Genomic DNA, 17,446 nt, shown 5'->3' with positions numbered 1-17,446 from the left:
TTATAATGATTTACTGTAGTATAGTTTGGAGAACACGTGAACGTTTGTGCAATATTTTTACACATTTATCAACTGCATTCAATGTGTTTTTTAGATGTGCACATTGACTATCTGTGAAAACGAGATAGTTTATTTTACTTCATTAGTTTGTTAATAAGACCAAACTTTATAGATGAGATCCTGTTTATACTGTAGAGAGATTTTATTCTTGGTGAGGAGATGCCTTACTTGTCTTCATTTTCTAGGTTTACCAGGTAAGGTATAGCAGAGATCGAGAGAGCATACATTTACTATATATATAGTCTAGGGTCATACATTCATTCATTCATTCGTCTACCGCTTTATCCATTTAAGGGTCGCGGGGGGTCGCTGGAGCCAATCCCAGCTAACTAGGGTCATACAAAGGATCATCATACTACAAAATATTTAATCAAAGGTAATGAAGAGGTTAAGAATTACTAAATTATCAGTGTGAAAGGAAAGTCTGGTTTTAATTCATGTGCTTTTGATGTCCCCATGACAACTAACTAATTCAATGTAATCAATCGAATTAAGGATGTGACAGCTATACTGTTTAATATTCTACATATTTCTGTTTATGTATCGGTCCTTTAACATACTATATGTACATAATTAAAATTATTAAGAAGAAAACTGAGGTTAAATGTTGTGGTGCAAAGGTTCTAATAAATCACTTTTCTCAACACAATCTTTCTAAAGAACATTCAGTAGTTGTACAGTGAGAGAGCATCTCAGCAGTTGTGGCTCATTGGACAAAATAATACATTTACTGCGGATTTGTGTGTTGATCTACTAATTTTATCTGCCGCTGAATCTTTAATTCTGTCAATTAGAATTGAAAATCTTTCAGTTGGAAATAGATACGATACCTTGAAAATAAATGCTTAAGTGTCTTTTTTGGTCCAAGAATTCAAGAAAAATCAGCTTTTCAAAGGAGATGCTTTATTTATAGTCATTCATTTTTAAAAACATATGCTTTTATCATACACAATAAATTAAAAAGTCCATGATATTCATAATGACAAGAGAAAAACAGACAGACATAAATATAAACAAAAGGACTTGAGGACATAAACACAAGACAGCAACCTGCTTTGGAGCAGCCAAAACCACTATCAAACACATGAGGATATTCTAATCAGAAATTATTATTTATTTATGATATAGTTTGTAGTGTAATGTAATTTAAAAGTGTAATGCATAATTTTTGCGGGGCAGCATATTTCTTTTTAAATGATGAAATAATAAAAACAATAAATGGTATGCTTGTATACACTTTTACAAAACACACGTCTATATGACCACCAAAATGTGTATTTGTGTTTTTTTTAAGTTTCCAAGTTTAAAACAAGAGACAGAAAATATCTTTGGAGACAAAATAAAATAATATTCAATCACACGGCAGATAACTTCACACCATTGCTCAAAGCATTCAGTTAGTATTTTATGACAGCTGGCAGCCGTCAGTCAGATATTCATGTAAACAGGCAACATTTACTGTGTAGGTGAATGGTGAATGCTCAATGTGCCACCATGAATTAAAAGTTGACATCTATTTTTTTTTACAGTACAAATGCTTTAAATGACCAAGAATAGAAAACCAAATGTCTGCTCAGAACATTTCAGGTTGCCTCTGTCTGTTTTTTTTTGTTTTTTTTTTGGGGGGGGGGGGCAGGGGTCTATGATCTTGAACAAAGATGAAACAGAATTTTAACACATAAAATGTGTTAGTCCATGATGTCATCTACATTTACACATAAACATAATTGCTGCACTGTCAATGTACACTGCTCACAAGTTCCCAGTGTACTGTAGGTTGCCATAATAATAATACACTGGTGCATGAACGTGATACTCAATATGATATCTACCATAATATACATATTATATCTCTTCATAATGAAATACTCTGATATTCTGTTTGAGAAAACATGCGTCAGTCTCTATATACAGAAACACTGCACAGTGTGTAAGATGCTGCAGGGGAATAGGAGGAGAGAGGCAGAGGGCTGAGACAGGTAAGATGTGTAGCAATGTAACAGAGAGCATGATGGGATGTAAAAACTAAATGTAAGAAAAGTCGGCATGGAGTGCATGAGGCTAACTGAACTGATGAAGTGTATTATAGCCTCTGCATTGCCAAGGGGACTTTAGTGGGAGAGAAACTACATGAGAAAGGAGTGAAATAGGCAAACGGGAAGTGCAAAATGCATGAGAAGGTGAGCAGGAAGTTGACAAGCAATCAGAGTAGGTGGATGGAGAAAGAGAGTGGTAGGAAGAAAGGGTTTCAACAGTTCAACATTTTGGAGAATTCTTTTTCGAGGAAAAACGATACTTCATATTTGGCTTAGCATAAAGAATGAGAGTAGGGGAAAGAGAGAGGTGTGTCTGAAGCTGAGAACATAAGAACTTCATTAGTTCACTGCTTGTGAATGCTTATTGTGACGGCATCTGGAATTCCAAAGATGACGGGCAACTACGTAACATCTCACATATTTTCGTTGATTTGACACTTTTAAAGCATTTAAATGCTGCATTTAATTTAAATCGTGTTACGCTTAGGGTTGTGGTTATGGTTAGGGTTCATTGTCGTTGCACACTTAAGTTACCATGAAACAACAACTTTTTTGAACCTAGCAAAACAAACAATATTTTGTTTTTAAAAAAAAAATCACTACATCTACCTCACTTCTTTCGCTCTTCAAGCACATTTTAATATCCAGCACATACTGTCAAAGGAATGGGAAACCTCAGGAGCAGAAGGTGCCGATAACGCTGGTTGCAAACCGTCATTAAAAACGACGAAGGAGAGTGTACAACCAATCACGTTGTGATCTCTTATCGTGTTCTAGCCCTAGAACACGGCCTCAACTATGGTTTGAAAGAAGCTAGCCTACTTCACTCCTAAATTCTAAATATCCACCTGCCATGACCTTTACAGCTGACTACATCATGACCATTACATTTAGTTTTATTTAATTCAAACCCAAATTTAAAAGACAAAAACGTTGAGAGCTGGGAGTTAGCAGGTCAGGGTAGATGAGTAGAAAGGTAGGAGGAGGAGAGAAGTGTCAGTGATTCATTATTCTGATTGGAGGTGCTGGGTGGGTTTGGTCCAATAGTGGAGCAGTTTGCTGGAGGTGGGTGGTCTCTGGTTACCTTGGAGATGCTCAGAGGTCTGAGAGGGGGCGTGGCTCTCTGCAGGTACAGGCCATGACAACAAAGGTTCTCAAAGGTCCGTGCGAAGGTCAAGGATCAAAAGGTCAGAGAGTAGTCACCAGCAACGCAACCTAAACCCAGGGTCCACATGGCTATTCTTCTCCTGGTCCTCACAAACCTGTCTGAACCACACTACACACACAGAATAGAAAGAAGAATGGATTCCACTTAAAACTAGCTAATTCTGGATGCAAAGATCCTGCAAAAGAGTCAAGAAAGTGACACTTAAAAGGGGCAGGTTTCTACTACAGGACAATGATCCACAGACCTCAAAATCCTCCATGAGCTATTAAAGAAACACACGTGGTTGCTTTAGGAAAAGCCCCAGCATCCCCCTGATCTGAGCATCAATGAAAATCTGTGAGTAGATATCAAGCCTGCTGTGCTCGCCAGAGCCTAAAAATATCTCTTGTGTTTAAAAGAACTTGTGAGGTAATTGGCAGGAAGAGTGGGAGAACAATTCCTGAATCAAGAATAGAGGTGCTTCAGTTATTTCCATTCCTGCATGGATATAAAAGGGATGGACAGAATGTCTATCAAATAGCTATAAGCAGCAATATTGAGGGGGGTGGGGTGGAGAATAAGCTAAATGTATAAACAATTTGGACTTGTTTATGTGCAATTCTGATCATTATTTTGGAAAGAAATACCCAGGTACAGAACTGCAAAAGGCTGAATCAATATATTGCACATATTCTACATATTCTACCGTCAACAAATCACACAAGGACCAGAACTAACAATTAACTGATTCAAATAACATGTATTTTGTGTCAGTGTGGGCGAAACCTGACACAGCTTGTCCCTTTCTGCCATAGAGCTGCATTGTTGTGTATTAAACAAATTACACGTGTTAAACCCATCAATGAGCCATGACACGACGATTCTCTGGCTTTACCTTGTCTGTGTATGTTACACTACACGTCCACTAACAGCCACACTCCTGTGTGCCCTGCGGCTGAGCACGACGAGGAGAACGGAGCTGTCGCAAAGCGGCGTCGCCGTACTGGATACCTGATCCCATCCTCTCTGGATCCAGCTCTCCTGACCATGAGAGTGAGGGGACAGAAAAGTGAGACGATGGGGTTCATGTTGGGAAGACCACCATTTCCAAACACATGGCATTAAAACAGTAAACTGCCGTTCAGTCATTTCATGGCAAAAAGAATATGTAATTAAACAAAAATTATATTGATATAAATATAAAATTAAATAAAAATACAGGTACAACACATTTGCATCTGCTTTCCACCCTCCTTATGATAGAGTATTTATATTTATCTTGTAGCTGAAACTCTGGGTGTACAGTAGGGTTTTTGATTGGAACTTGTGAGTGCTGGAGATCTGCTTTGTTTCTGAACTCTACACTCAAAACAATTATTCATGAGAATGGCTAAAGTGCAAAGTCTGGAGCCACCGTGTTGATCCTGTTAGGATAAGGAAGGATTTAGAGTCTGGGGTTGGTGTCATGGGCGAGGATCCTACCTGACTCTATCTTGTTGAGAATTTTCCGCGCGCACTGAACAAAAGCCTCCTCAACGTTCTCCCCTGTTAGAGCACTGGTCTCCAGGAACATCAACTCTGAGAGACACACACACAGACACACACACACACACACACACACACACACACACACACACACACACACACACACACACACACACACACACACACACACACACACACACACACACACACACACACACACACACACACACACACACACACACAAATATAATAAGCAGAACTATCACATACAGAGTGAGTGTAAACAACTGCGTTCAGTTGCAGATACCATTGGGTATTCAGGCATTTGTAGTCTTAATAATTCAACAACTTTATTTTGAGCAAAACTATTTTTTTTTTAAGTAAACTGTAATAAATAAATGACAGTTTTGTGGAGAAAGAACCAATCACACAGACCCACTTGAAGACAAACTGTTGATCCTACCATTCTCCTGAGCAAAACGTGAAGCCTCCAGGAACGTCACCTCTCTGTCACTGTCCAGGTCCTTCTTGTTTCCACACAGGATGATGACGATGTTCTGACTGGCGAGCATCCTGGCATCGCTCAACCATGTGGTCAGAGCGTTGTATGTCTCTCGACTTTCAGACACATACACACAGAGAGGAAGTGGAAGCAGACTTAGATTAAATATCAAGGGTCTTGACATTGAGGTGATCTGAAATCATGTTCTGTTCTGTTGTTTTACCTGGTAATATCATAGACCAGCAGCGCTCCTGCTGCTCCTCTGTAGTAACTCCTGGTTACAGACCTGACACACACACACACAGATTAACAGACACAGTCAAGACTGAAAATGTGCGGTGACGTACTTTCATCTTTCAGCTTTTTTATAGTATTTCTCCCTTTGGAAGCAATAACATGATATTATGTCATATATTATGTCACCCTCTTTATTCAAAGCATGAGATTAACAGTTTCAGCAATTCCTGTGATGCAATACAGCAAATTGATGTAATTAGTTACACATCTGTTTGACAAGCTACGATGTCTGCTGTGAAAAAACATCAACATTCAATCTAAGTTTCACTCCCTAACCCTAAACACTGAACATATAACAAAACATGTTCCCTACCTGAACCGTTCTTGTCCTGCCGTGTCCCAAATCTGCAGTTTGACCATTTTATTGACCACACTGAGGATCTTGGACCCAAATTCCACTCCGATCGTGTGGTTGGATTCATCTTTAACTGGAAAACACAATGAAGAATGGAATCTTCCAAATATTAGTATGGCTGCAATTGCGATGACAGCAAAGGTTCTTATTTTATTTCAGTAGAATAAGCGCTGTACATAACAAAAATGTAATTATGGAATGTAACATTTTGTTTTTACATATTCTATTTTGTGAGTTTGTTTTTGAAAAATCAAGTGTCATTTCAGGATTTTGATAGTGCTTCAATAATAACACATACAACGTACCAATTCTACGATTTTAACTTCATTACTGAATTAATATTACAAGTCAGAGAAACGGTGAATAATGTGACAACGCTTTCAAACTTACATCGCTTTTCTATGAACTGGTGCAGCAGACAGGATTTTCCTGTTCCAGCATTTCCAATCACAAGGAATTTAAACAGGAAATCTGAGAAGGGAAATAATGACATATATAAATGCCCAACACAACAACAACAACAACAACAACAACACATTTGTGTATAGTTACAGCAGTCATGATTAACTGTATTAATCTGAACTGAATTGTGATGTGTCACATTAGCACCTTACAACTCAATACATATCCTGATCACACTTATTTTTTAATTATCCTCGATAATGATCCTGATCATCTGTGGTAATATAAACACACGTCGTTGTGTGGAGTGGAGGGATGTGATAAACATGATGGTGGTGGTGGGGCTGTACAGTCCCTACTGCCAACCCTAAATCTTCTTCATTAGAATGTGTGAATGTTACACTAGGACACCAACCACTCTCAAACAATGCATATCGAATTAATATCCAAGCTCCTGCATTTCACAAGATGCACAGCTCGGTCAGATATTCAGCTCCACCTTCCCCCAGTGTCCTTCCCAATTCCGCAAACCTCCGTGGAAATGTGTTAACAATAAAATCCCCCAATAAATTGAGTCCGCACAGCCGAAGTAAACCCTGCTGTGTAACATCTGTAGATCTTCCGACGCTGACACGACGGTCTTGAGGCCAGGAGCCTCGATCAGCAGCCGGACGAGCCTGTCTGTTCACGGGGAGAAACCCCCTCGACACACCTGCCTCGGTCCCATCTGTGGTTACATGACGCTGATAATGGTGGACTTTGAGGAAGCAGCCTCCTTACCGTAGGATTCCGACATCGCCAAATGTGTCGGTTCGACAGATTGTGGGACGAGGGGGGGAAGTAGGAGTTGACAGAAGGTTAGCTAGCTAAGTAAATGAAAATAGTCTTGTTGATGATTTCCGCGGATTGTCGACGATTTCCCCTCCGACTTCCCGTACGTGGTTTGACGTTTCAAAATAAAAGCCCGAACAGTGTAATGTCTTATGACTGCGGCCAGGTGGCGCCTTGTTTGGAAACGCCGCCTTTAATTTCAGAAAGTTCGTCGAATAATTGTGTAAATAATTGTTTTAATTCTACATTTAAATCACCAACGAATTTAATAAAGAATTGTATCAAACATGAATACCGACCACAAATCAGAAGGTAAATAGCGAGGTAATACCATAGACTGCATGGGTAATACACTGTTTCCAACCTCCACTCCCGTCCACAAGATGGCGGTTGTGTCGCTGAACGTTTGCCAACGGCCACACAGCTTCACAAGAGGAAGAAGAAACGGAGCGTAGCTACTGAGCTAGCTCAACTGTATTTAGTGAAATATGGCTGCTGTGCTCCCCGTCAGACCGCCGTGCGACAGCAACCCCGCTACCCCAGGAGCACAATCCCTAAAGGTGACGTTCATACTACGTGTAAACACGGAGCACACACACCCGTGTTGCCGGAGCGTTGTGCGCGGGCGGTTGTTTAGCTAACAGCTAACAGCTAACCGATTGACCAGCGGACCCCCCCCCCCGTCTGTGATCGACGAATTGTTTTGGCCACGTTAGGGTCAAACTCCTTTGTTGTCAGATGTGCTGAATGATGAGTTATAACCTGCTATTAACTGGGAGGATTTATGTTTTCCTCGAAACTCGAGGTCTTTTGCAAAGGTTCAACTCAGGAATATTAGCACGTTAATGGTTCGGCTGCACTTTCCTGTCTCCTTCCCTCCTCTCAGTCAGACTCTATTTTGGCAACTGTGCATTTAAACCCTTCCTTGCTGTTTAGTGTGGACACATACGTGTGCTTATCGATTATAGACAGCTTGCATTATTGATGCATAATTAATAGAAAGAACTACCACAACGCACAATTATAATGTCATTTGGCCTCAGACTTGACTCTCATGGATCCAGACTAGACAGGTGATCCGGTCCCTCCCTGCGGAGGATGATGACTGAAGGTGCAGATGTGCATGTTACTCATGGTACTGTGTCCTGAAGCCTTTTGTTTATAGAAATGAAGCTGAGATCACTGCATCACAATGGAGGTTCAGTCTGTGATTCCTGATACTTCCATCCCTCCCTATTGATGTTGGTTGTACAACAAAGGCATGATGATGTTTTGAAACTTTACTGAAACCGATTTGTCTTTGAAGAAAGTCCTGTGAACTATATCATTATGCACAAATGGAGAAAAATATAATAAAAGTGCTGGCATGCTGTTAACTTCACATTATATCTTCATTATGAGTTATAATTGTGCCATTTGTTTTCCTCTGCAGGGGGATGTAACGGAGGAAGAGTCCAATGATGGAAGCCAGCTTCCCAAAAGACGGAGGATGGGTTCAGGGGACAGCTCTCGGAGCTGCGACACCTCCAGCCAAGACCTCGGGTAGGTTGGCTCGGAGCTTCGCGTGAAACAGTAATTTGCTGTGTGCAGTTTTCTGGTATTCTTCTAGACAGTCAGTTACAGAAGTTTTCACAATGTTTTGGTGTTATTATATGTTTTTGATTATGAAGTCCTTTTGATTATGAAAATAATAATTTTCAGCTTTTTTTGGTCTACACGTCAAAGTATTGTTTGGCAGAACACTGAACCCCAATTTGCTTCTGACTGAGCACATCAGTATGTGGGTGGATGAGTGACAGAGAAGCGCTGTAGTAGCACTTTGAGCCTTTAGGTCAGAAAAACAAACAAAGGGAAATTTTCCAACAGTCTGTTTATTTTTTTTAACTAAAAGGGATATTTGATCATCTTAACTTTATGGATATATGGATACCTCCCACCTAGTAGTCAAGTTAGTTTTATTTATATTGCCCAATCACACATATCAGAAATTTGCCTAAAGGGACCTGTGCAGCATTCGACACCCTCGATCCTTACAACTGATATATCAGTACAAAATAGCTTGGGGTTGTACTTTTCTTATTCATGAATTTAAACAAATGTGAAGACATGTTAAACTGAAATAAATGACAATTTTAACAGTTAATTTGACCTTGTGTAGATAGTATTAGTAAAGTGAAACTAAGATGTTGTTCCCCTTCCCCCCACCAGCCCTACATATTTCCCAGCAGAGAACCTGACAGAGTACAAGTGGCCGACAGATGACACAGGAGAGTATTACATGCTGCAGGAGCAGGTCAGCGAGTATCTGGGCGTCACATCATTCAAGAGAAAGTATCCTGGTAAGAACTTTAGAGGAATGTGAAAATAGTAGGCAACCTGCTTCATATTTATCTTTTTTTTTTAGATTCAAACACTATTTAACTATCAGTTTGAAGATTATAGATTATGATATAGTGTGAAATCAAAGGACAAAATGTTCCAAGACATAATTGTATTATGTTTGCATTGCATTAATTTGCAGAAGACAACCATTCCAGTAATACTTGTTAATTTCAAGCAAAGGCATTGAGAAAGTGTAGACCTTGCCTCTGCAGCCATATTTTGTCTTCTGTCATACTACACTGTTCTGTTCATGCATGTTCTGAAGTTGTTCTTTTGTCCCTCTGTAGATATGGAAAGGAGAGACTTGTCCCACAAAGAGAAACTTTACCTGCGTGAACAGAACGTCATCACTGAGACACAGTGCACTCTGGGTAGGAACCAAATCTCAGAACTGTTGTGAAATGCACATTGGTTTCATGGCAGTGCACAAAATCGCAGCATTTTGTTAAGAACCTTGTTCATGTGATTGTTTGTTGTTTTCCAGGTCTGACAGCTCTGCGGAGTGATGAAGTGATAGATCTGATGATAAAGGAGTATCCCCCCAAACACGCAGAGTATTCAGTCATCCTGCAGGAGCGAGAGCGACAGAGAATAGCTAAAGAGTACTCTGTGAGTTCACTAACAACAGAAATACCCTGTAGAACAAAGGGCTGGTGATTAATGAGGAATTCTATTTTTACAATAATTCATTTGATCAAAATAACACGACATACTTTATTTCTTTGTCTATTGTCTTTTTTTTTAAATAGCAAATGCAGCAGCAGATTCCTCAGAAGGTCGAGGCCAGTAAGGTTCCTGAGTACATTAAGAAAGCAGCTAAAAAAGCTGCAGAGTTCAACAGTAACTTCAACAGGGAGCGTATGGAAGAGCGGAGAGCTTACTTTGACCTCCAGACACACGTAAGTCCCGCCTTGGATATGCATGATACGAGATGGGGTTTGATAAAGAGCCAACAATGTAACCACTGGCTGTTTTATCATAAGAGCTTTTTGAGATGCATTGTGTTTTATGTGTTCTCTCAGATCATCCAGGTGCCTCAGGGAAGGTTCAAGGTGCTGGCTCCGGAGTTGACCAGGACAGGGCCCTACCCTGTGGCTCTTATACCAGGACAGTTCCAAGACTACTACAAAAGGTACATTACGCACTTACACACGCTGTTTTTAGGCATGCAAATTCAGTCCGGATATTTTTCGGAGTTTGCCATTCACACATGCAGAATGCAGAAGGAGATGGTCCGAGTCAGATGCGTTCACAACAGCAGGAACATTTCCAGAACATTATGGTGAGGGAATGGTTCCTGGGCCATTAATCTTGGGGATATTTTCCTGCTGTATTCTCACATGAGCTCACTCGGACATTTCCTGGAAATGTAACTAGGGGGGTGGCAGGAAAAGATCCGAAAAATATCTGGAGCAACATTTGCAGACATTCACGTTCTCACACACAGCCCCTCTGGAAAAGTCTGAAAGCAGCTTAAGATGAATGCTTTTGCCCACATTATTTTTTGCGGAAAATAGGCCACTTTTGTATTCAAGGTAACCATTGCAAAATATGTGGTGATCATTTCCTTGTAGAAACTGTATTCTCAGGCTATATTTCCTATTGCTGTACTGAATGTTTTGAGCTGATGCGCCTTTGTGTTGTGCATAACAGGTACTCGCCCAATGAGCTGCGATACCTGCCACTGAACACAGCTCTGTTCGAACCGCCTCTGGACCCAGAGCTCCCTGCACTGGACTCCGAGCCCGACTCGGATGACGCAGAGGATGGCAAAGACGAAAAAAAGAACAAGAACTCATCTGTAAGACATTCGGCTGCTACTCTGGGAAAGGGTGTCCGATCACACGTCTATCATTAAACTCTGCTATACTCCTAAGACTCATGTTTCTACACTGAAATACAGTAGTGTATATTACTCTTTTAGCCCTTGTCATTCACTCTTACTCCCCCTCTTCTTTTTCCCCTACAGGACAGTTCTTCAGGCAACACATCAGACGTGGAGAGCCAGGAGGGAGGAGGTGGACAGGCCCAGAAGTCTAAGGGCAAAGACAGGACATCCACCCCGGGCAAAGATGGCAGCCAGCGCCTCTCAGCCTCCCACAAAGCCCCCCCAGGGTACAAGGTAGAGGACAAAACCACCTGAACTCTTCTCCAACAACAACAGCAGCACTTTTCTACCCCCTCCTCCTCTTTCTACTACTACTACCACTCCCTTACTCCATCCATCCCGCCACCCCTCCCTAGCTTTCTTCACTTCACTTTTTTCTCCTACTTCAACAGTTTATTAGCACTTCAGCTGAGACCACCTGGTCCACACAGACACACGCACACACATACAGACACACACTTGGGGTCCTGTCTTCAGTTTTTGTTTTTATGATTGCCACTTGGCTTCCCCCCCCCCCCTCTTCATACCAGACTGTGAGCAATAAGAACATTTTTAAAGGAACAGTTCCCTTGTTTCTTTTTCACTGCACTTTCACATTTTTGTCTTTTCAGCGAAGACAAATTTGAACTTTAAAAGTTTTTCCTTTTAAGTGTCTTCAATATACCTCTTGTCTGTCCTCACTTGTCAAAAGAAAAAAAACATACTTCCAAGACAAGTAAGTGGATGTTTTGGCTGCTAGTTTTCCTTTTTTCCTTTTTGAAAAGTCTTTTTGTTACTCTGATATAGAAAAATATAAACCACAGACGTTTTGTGGTTGCTTTTAAATTAGTTGATGTTAACACTAGAGAATTTTGACATTTATATCTGAAGTGTAGAATGCACCTAACGTTAATGTTTGAAGTGTGTATTGGTATAATACTATACTTTGTTTATACACCATGTGATGTACTGTTAATCTTTTAATAAGTATCAGACAGCTGTTTGACATGGGTGTTAACTGTCCTTGCGAGATGAGGACATGCTGACTGTGTTCACACTGTTGCTGAGCTGAGCTAGAAGTAGTCTGCATGCTATCTGTCGGGATCTGGACTCCACAGGACAAGACCCCATTAGCGCACCTTCGTTTAACACCCAATCATGACATATTTTTGGTAGTAGCCAAATTAAATGAATGTCTTGAAATTCAAACATTTGAGGCACTGTAGATGGGCAAATAGTATTATAAGAGTCTACCACTCGCTCCCTAAAGCCCACTGTGTTATGCACTTTGACTTTTATTTATTTTTCCAATCCCCAACCTTGCAGAAGGAAACACACTAAAATATTCTTATTTATCACATTAATCTTTTTTTTTTAATGAATAATAATAAATTAACCTCAGTTAGTCCAATTGAGTTTGGCTCAGCTATGTGGTGTGGACATGGTCCTTTTCTAGTGTTTGTTTTATTGTGCATAAGTTTGATTTAACTTAAATTTTTACTCTACCTTTATTCATCAGACCATTTTGCGTATTCGTTAAAGCCTGCAGACATGGTGTGGCAGCATGTTGGTAGCCAGAATTAACTAGAATTAGTCAGTAACATAATGTACCGTATCAATTTTCAAATACAAAAGGACTTAAGTGCAGAAGTAAGTACAGAAGTAACCCTGTTAAATCAGCCAAAGTAAATGCCCGTAGAGTTATAATGTGCCAGTCTTCTTTCAGTGGTACATTTTTCATATAGTTTCCCATTTTCAGGAAATCCCAGTAGATAAAAGATCTGCTGATTTACTAAAGATTTTTTGTCCCAACACACTACATGTGACTGAAAAACTTTCAGTCAGCGACCGCCAGTTGATTAACGTTATTTCGCTCTGGTCTGGCTACCATCTTCAGTATGTGCAGTGGTACATGGTGAAATCTCTCCAAAGCTTTTGAGTAGTGTGGTGTTTCACGAACAGCTCATGAATAAAAAACTAAATATGAACAACAAAGTTGGAATTAGATTGACTGATTGCCTCTATAGCAGTGTTTTTTTTCTCTGATGTGATCCATGTTGCATGTTACATACATGTAAAATCTATGTTGCAACAATAACATGACATGTTCAGTTTAATGTTTAATTGCTATGAACGCTGTGACTGTGGCCTTTCTGTAGCTTATAGATGGGTCATTATAGAGTAATTGTATTCTCTGTGATGCAGTTTCATACAGTAATTAATTAAATTGATATCAACTGCAGCAGCCTATACTGACTGTCAGTGTTTTTGCCATTGAATCCATGATTCCTACAGCTCAAGACAAGAATGTGAGGTGCTAGTTTGATCCTCAGAAGAAGCTCAGAAAGTTTCTTTTTTTTGTCAGCTGGATTTATTGAATTTGAGGACCATGATTATCACAGCGAGTCGTAAGGTTGAGCAGAGTTCAGTTTGGATACTGTACTTGGAGTCCAAGCAGGCCAACATGTTAACATGTAGAACAAAGCTAATGAAACTCCCTGGATTCAGCCTCATGAATTGCTTTTTTGACTGTTCAGACATGAAGCAGACTTATTGGACTTAATAGTGTTTGACTATTACTAGTATATGAAAGCGTTTCATGTGCCCACAAACACATTTTTATCATAGTTGTGAAGAGTTAGTTCATGACAACCTTAACTTTGAAAGAGAATTTCTGGTGGAGAATATGTTTAAAAAAATGAATTTGAAAAATATAAATAGTGAATGTGTAAATGTGCAAGAGCTGTTCAACGGTCTGTGTTCAGCTTGTCCCTTTTCCTACCCCCTTTCCTGCTGCTGTCTTTCTCTTAGTTTAGTTCTCTGCCTCGTTTTTTAAAATATTCAATCATTACTAAACTGTCCTTTATTGATCCATAGTTGTGGCCCTTGGCTGTGTTTTAATGATGAATGGATAATCAGAAAAAACATGTAGTTGACCCATGCAAACAAAGACAATTTTGTTTCATGAATGATCAGATTTAGTACATTTTGTCCTGATAATTGCCATAGCACACACCTAATGTGTTTCATGTTCTTCAGTTAATATTTACATGAAGATCTGTGCATGAAATAAACAGATTTAGTTGATTGGATAAAAATTAGGGTCACAATATTCATATTTTTAGCTCCTGAACTAAGTGTTCCGGGGCCTCCTTTAAATGTTCCAACTCTTCATTGTTCACCTGTGGGACACCCTGATTTAGGTGTCACATAGTTTCATTATATTCCTGCTTCTGGTTCTTACCTTTTTGTCCTTTGTTTAAGTCTTTAAACTATTTGTTTCCTAGAAGGCAACTCTTTAAATGTCCATATTTATACAGCGTAGTTAAAGAAGGGAAATAAAGTTATCAAACTCACAGACGAGGCAGAGGTGGCGCTTGTGTCCGACAGCATACTGATTCAAGTTTAAACCGAACGATGTTTTTTGGATCATCATTTTAATCTTCTTATGTGATTTTTCTTTAAAGAGAAAAACAACAGCGCTGCAGGATCCTTAAGATCAGTCTGCTATGAAGTATGCCTGGAATATATTTTAATATCTCGGCACAATGGCATCTAACCTAGTGTGTTTTTACCTGGCATATAAACCAACCAACGAATAATCCATGTATTGTGCCTCTAAAGTATAGCCTTAGTAAAGCCTTTACTAGCCAAGATTAAGTGTTTTTCTTCAGATATGTAACATTTGTGGAACTGCGTTATTGTCCATGACTACAGGATACCCGTGTAAGATTGTTTTTTATAGAATTATTCTGCCCTTGCAGCCTAAGGTCATTCCCAATGCTATATGTGGCATTTGCCAGAAGGGCAAAGAGGCCAACAAGAGAGGCAAACCAGAGGCTCTCATTCACTGCTCCCAATGTGATAACAGTGGTAAGTTCACACACTTCATTTAAAAGGACAGTTCTCTGCCTTTTTTTTTGGGGGGGGGGGGGGGGGGGTTACCACTTCTAATGCAAATTGTGCTCATATTTTGTGCCATTAATTTAAGTTAGAATCACGGGTGGTGTATATATAGATGTTTTATATTTTCAAGCAAATGTTGATACTGTCTTGTTGTCTACACACTAAAGCTTGTGTAATTTCAGCTAACTCATAATGATCGGGGGCTCATCTGTAGCAACAGGATGTGTCTTCACGTGTGGATGGGCGGGCCTGTTCACATCATGTCTGTTTTTGTCTCTTTGTGTTTGCGTGTGTCTGTCTGTGCATGTGTTGTGTCGTGGCTTTGGTTATGTGACCGCATGTTTGCTTCTGTGCATGTGTCGCTGTGTTTGCAAACTTTAGGCCACCCGTCCTGCTTAGACATGAGCAAGGAGCTGGTGTCTGTGATCCAGACGTACCGCTGGCAGTGTATGGAGTGTAAGACCTGCACCGTGTGCCAGCAGCCCCACCACGAGGACGAGATGATGTTCTGCGACAAATGTGATCGAGGATACCACACATTCTGCGTGGGCATGGACTCTATACCTACTGGTGAGTGGATGCCCATATATACAGTACAGGGCATGTGCAGGGGACTCATTTGACTTGACCTACTGGTACAGTCTTGATTGGCATCCCAATTGGTGACTGGACAACAAACACACTACAAAACTGAGAAAAACAGACTTGTACACAGTTACAGTTGTTTATGTGTTTGAAGTTGTTTCTTTCATAGTTATTAATTCAGTATCTCTGTGTCCACAGGGCTTTGGGTGTGTGAAGTGTGCGACAAAGATTTCACCACACCCAAGAAGAAGGGAGGAGCCAAAACACCTAAGAAGTCCAAGTCAGCTAAAAAATGATCAACGGCATCTTTGACCACAAATAAACTGTTATATTTCAGCTGTAATAAAAAGACCAGATCATTTGTCTATCGCCAAAGCTATAGGCACAGATTTTGATCCAAAAAAATAAACAAACGTGTAGCCTCCCTACCAAATACCAACAGTCAAACATAAGATCCTAACCTGCTTTTACTTTTAATTGATTGGCAGGTTTTTTTTTTAATAAGCTAATGCTCGAAAAGAAACATGGGATTTTCTGTGTAAACTGTGATGGCTTCACTAATGCAGACCTAATTTCCCCTATTCAAGCCAAACTTAAATGTTTGTGATTAGGGCTCAAAAACCCCCAGATTAGGCATTAACTTAAGCATAGCTGTACTGTAACTGATCCTCATACATTATATTAACAGGTAACTGTAAAACAAACTCATCCAGATGTACTGCACTAAATCCTGCTAACTGCTAACCACTAACAGTATCAGTGTTTTCTACGTCATTAAACCAATGAATCTGAGTAGTTTCTTAACTGTTTGATGGGAAATTATTTCAGTTGAAATAATGGTGCTTTTGACGCTGTACTACTGAAACAATCAGGGTTATCAAGAGCTTGCTGATGTAATTCAGTTTCTTTAAAAACATTTCAAATGTTTTTTGTGTCTCATAAACTACCGTTTAAAAAACTTTTATCGAATGAGGCAGGCCAGTAAAGAGCAGTCTTATTTAAACAAAATTTTGTCTTGTGTAATGACCTGATGCTTGTGAGCTGTTGTAATGGACGTTGGCTGTTTGACCTCATGGCTGCTGCAGTTTTCAGGTATTTGTGTGTCAACCTTGTTTCTCAAAATTAAGTATCTCAACTCTTCACTGTTGACAAAACCACTCATTGTGATAATTCAGAATTACAATGGAACTGGCATCTACCAGTTACAGTACGATTATTCAACTGATGTTTTTGCATTCACCTTAAAATATTATTTTTTTATTTTGTTTTTTCAAATAATTTTTTATGTAGTTTGTGTTGCCTTGCAATGAGAAGGTTGTTTAAGGAATATTTGTTGCTAATATTGTCATAGTCACTGAATTCTCTGGTGTTTTTTCCAATAAAAGCTATTAAAAAAAAGATTCATTAATCCATATATAGTGTTGATGTGTCTCATAACAAGGTTTACATGAATTAACCTTCAAATATAGTTATTGGCCATATTACTGTGTAATTATGTAGAATAAAAAATTAGAACTGTCACAATAAAATTTGTGGCAAATGCCATAAATAAGTAGGCTATTTCCATTTCTTTCATTTGCAAACATGCAAT

At 39.6% G+C, this 17,446-nt stretch overlaps 2 protein-coding genes across 5 annotated transcripts; one reads left to right on the top strand and one right to left on the bottom strand.

The window, feature by feature from the left end:
- Positions 1-941: 941 nt before the first annotated feature.
- rab4a (RAB4a, member RAS oncogene family) lies at positions 942-8,271 on the bottom strand. Of its 3 annotated transcripts, none has more exons than XM_035628120.2 (8): positions 8,135-8,271; positions 6,273-6,353; positions 5,841-5,955; positions 5,454-5,516; positions 5,192-5,346; positions 4,726-4,821; positions 4,139-4,284; positions 942-3,372 (listed from the first exon to the last, which is right to left on the bottom strand). In XM_035628120.2, exons 3-7 carry the CDS (start codon positions 5,885-5,887, stop codon positions 4,169-4,171), a joined length of 477 nt encoding a protein of 158 aa, XP_035484013.1. In that variant the 5' UTR covers positions 5,888-5,955; positions 6,273-6,353; positions 8,135-8,271; the 3' UTR covers positions 942-3,372; positions 4,139-4,168. The 3 variants fall into 3 exon arrangements, with proteins under 3 accessions (XP_035484013.1, XP_035484012.1, XP_035484011.1); XM_035628119.2 differs by lacking the exon at positions 8,135-8,271 and adding an exon at positions 7,065-7,222; XM_035628118.2 differs by lacking the exon at positions 8,135-8,271 and having other exon boundaries at positions 6,273-6,390.
- On the top strand, positions 7,495-17,255 carry phf10 (PHD finger protein 10). 2 transcript variants are annotated; one of them, XM_035628113.2, is made up of 12 exons: positions 7,495-7,675; positions 8,548-8,657; positions 9,324-9,454; positions 9,785-9,868; positions 9,982-10,106; positions 10,247-10,396; positions 10,520-10,629; positions 11,151-11,298; positions 11,467-11,619; positions 15,129-15,237; positions 15,652-15,840; positions 16,054-17,255. In XM_035628113.2, exons 1-12 carry the CDS (start codon positions 7,604-7,606, stop codon positions 16,149-16,151), a joined length of 1,479 nt encoding a protein of 492 aa, XP_035484006.2. In that variant the 5' UTR covers positions 7,495-7,603; the 3' UTR covers positions 16,152-17,255. The 2 variants fall into 2 exon arrangements, with proteins under 2 accessions (XP_035484006.2, XP_047187371.1); XM_047331415.1 differs by lacking the exon at positions 7,495-7,675 and adding an exon at positions 8,244-8,374.
- The last annotated feature ends 191 nt before the right edge of the window (positions 17,256-17,446 follow it).

Source organism: Scophthalmus maximus, chromosome 4 (genome assembly GCF_022379125.1).
Source record: "Scophthalmus maximus strain ysfricsl-2021 chromosome 4, ASM2237912v1, whole genome shotgun sequence".
Classification (NCBI taxonomy): domain Eukaryota; kingdom Metazoa; phylum Chordata; class Actinopteri; order Pleuronectiformes; family Scophthalmidae; genus Scophthalmus; species Scophthalmus maximus.
Note: the sequence above shows the minus strand (reverse complement) of the source record. Positions and strands in the feature narration are given on the sequence as shown.

Bases quoted from the DNA above. Each gene is read 5' to 3' on its own strand.
- rab4a (XM_035628118.2), bottom strand. From the start codon at position 6,375: ATGTCATTATTTCCCTTCTCAGATTTCCTGTTTAAATTCCTTGTGATT. The intron at 5,956-6,272 runs GTAAGTTTGAAA...TGTGTTTTCCAG, and splicing joins CCAGTTCATAGAAAAGCGAT to TTAAAGATGAATCCAACCAC. The intron at 5,517-5,840 runs GTAGGGAACATG...TGTGTGTGTCAG, and splicing joins GCAGGACAAGAACGGTTCAG to GTCTGTAACCAGGAGTTACT.
- phf10 (XM_035628113.2), top strand. From the start codon at position 7,604: ATGGCTGCTGTGCTCCCCGTCAGACCGCCGTGCGACAGCAACCCCGCT. The intron at 10,630-11,150 runs GTACATTACGCA...TGTGCATAACAG, and splicing joins TTCCAAGACTACTACAAAAG to GTACTCGCCCAATGAGCTGC. The intron at 11,299-11,466 runs GTAAGACATTCG...TTTCCCCTACAG, and splicing joins AAAAGAACAAGAACTCATCT to GACAGTTCTTCAGGCAACAC.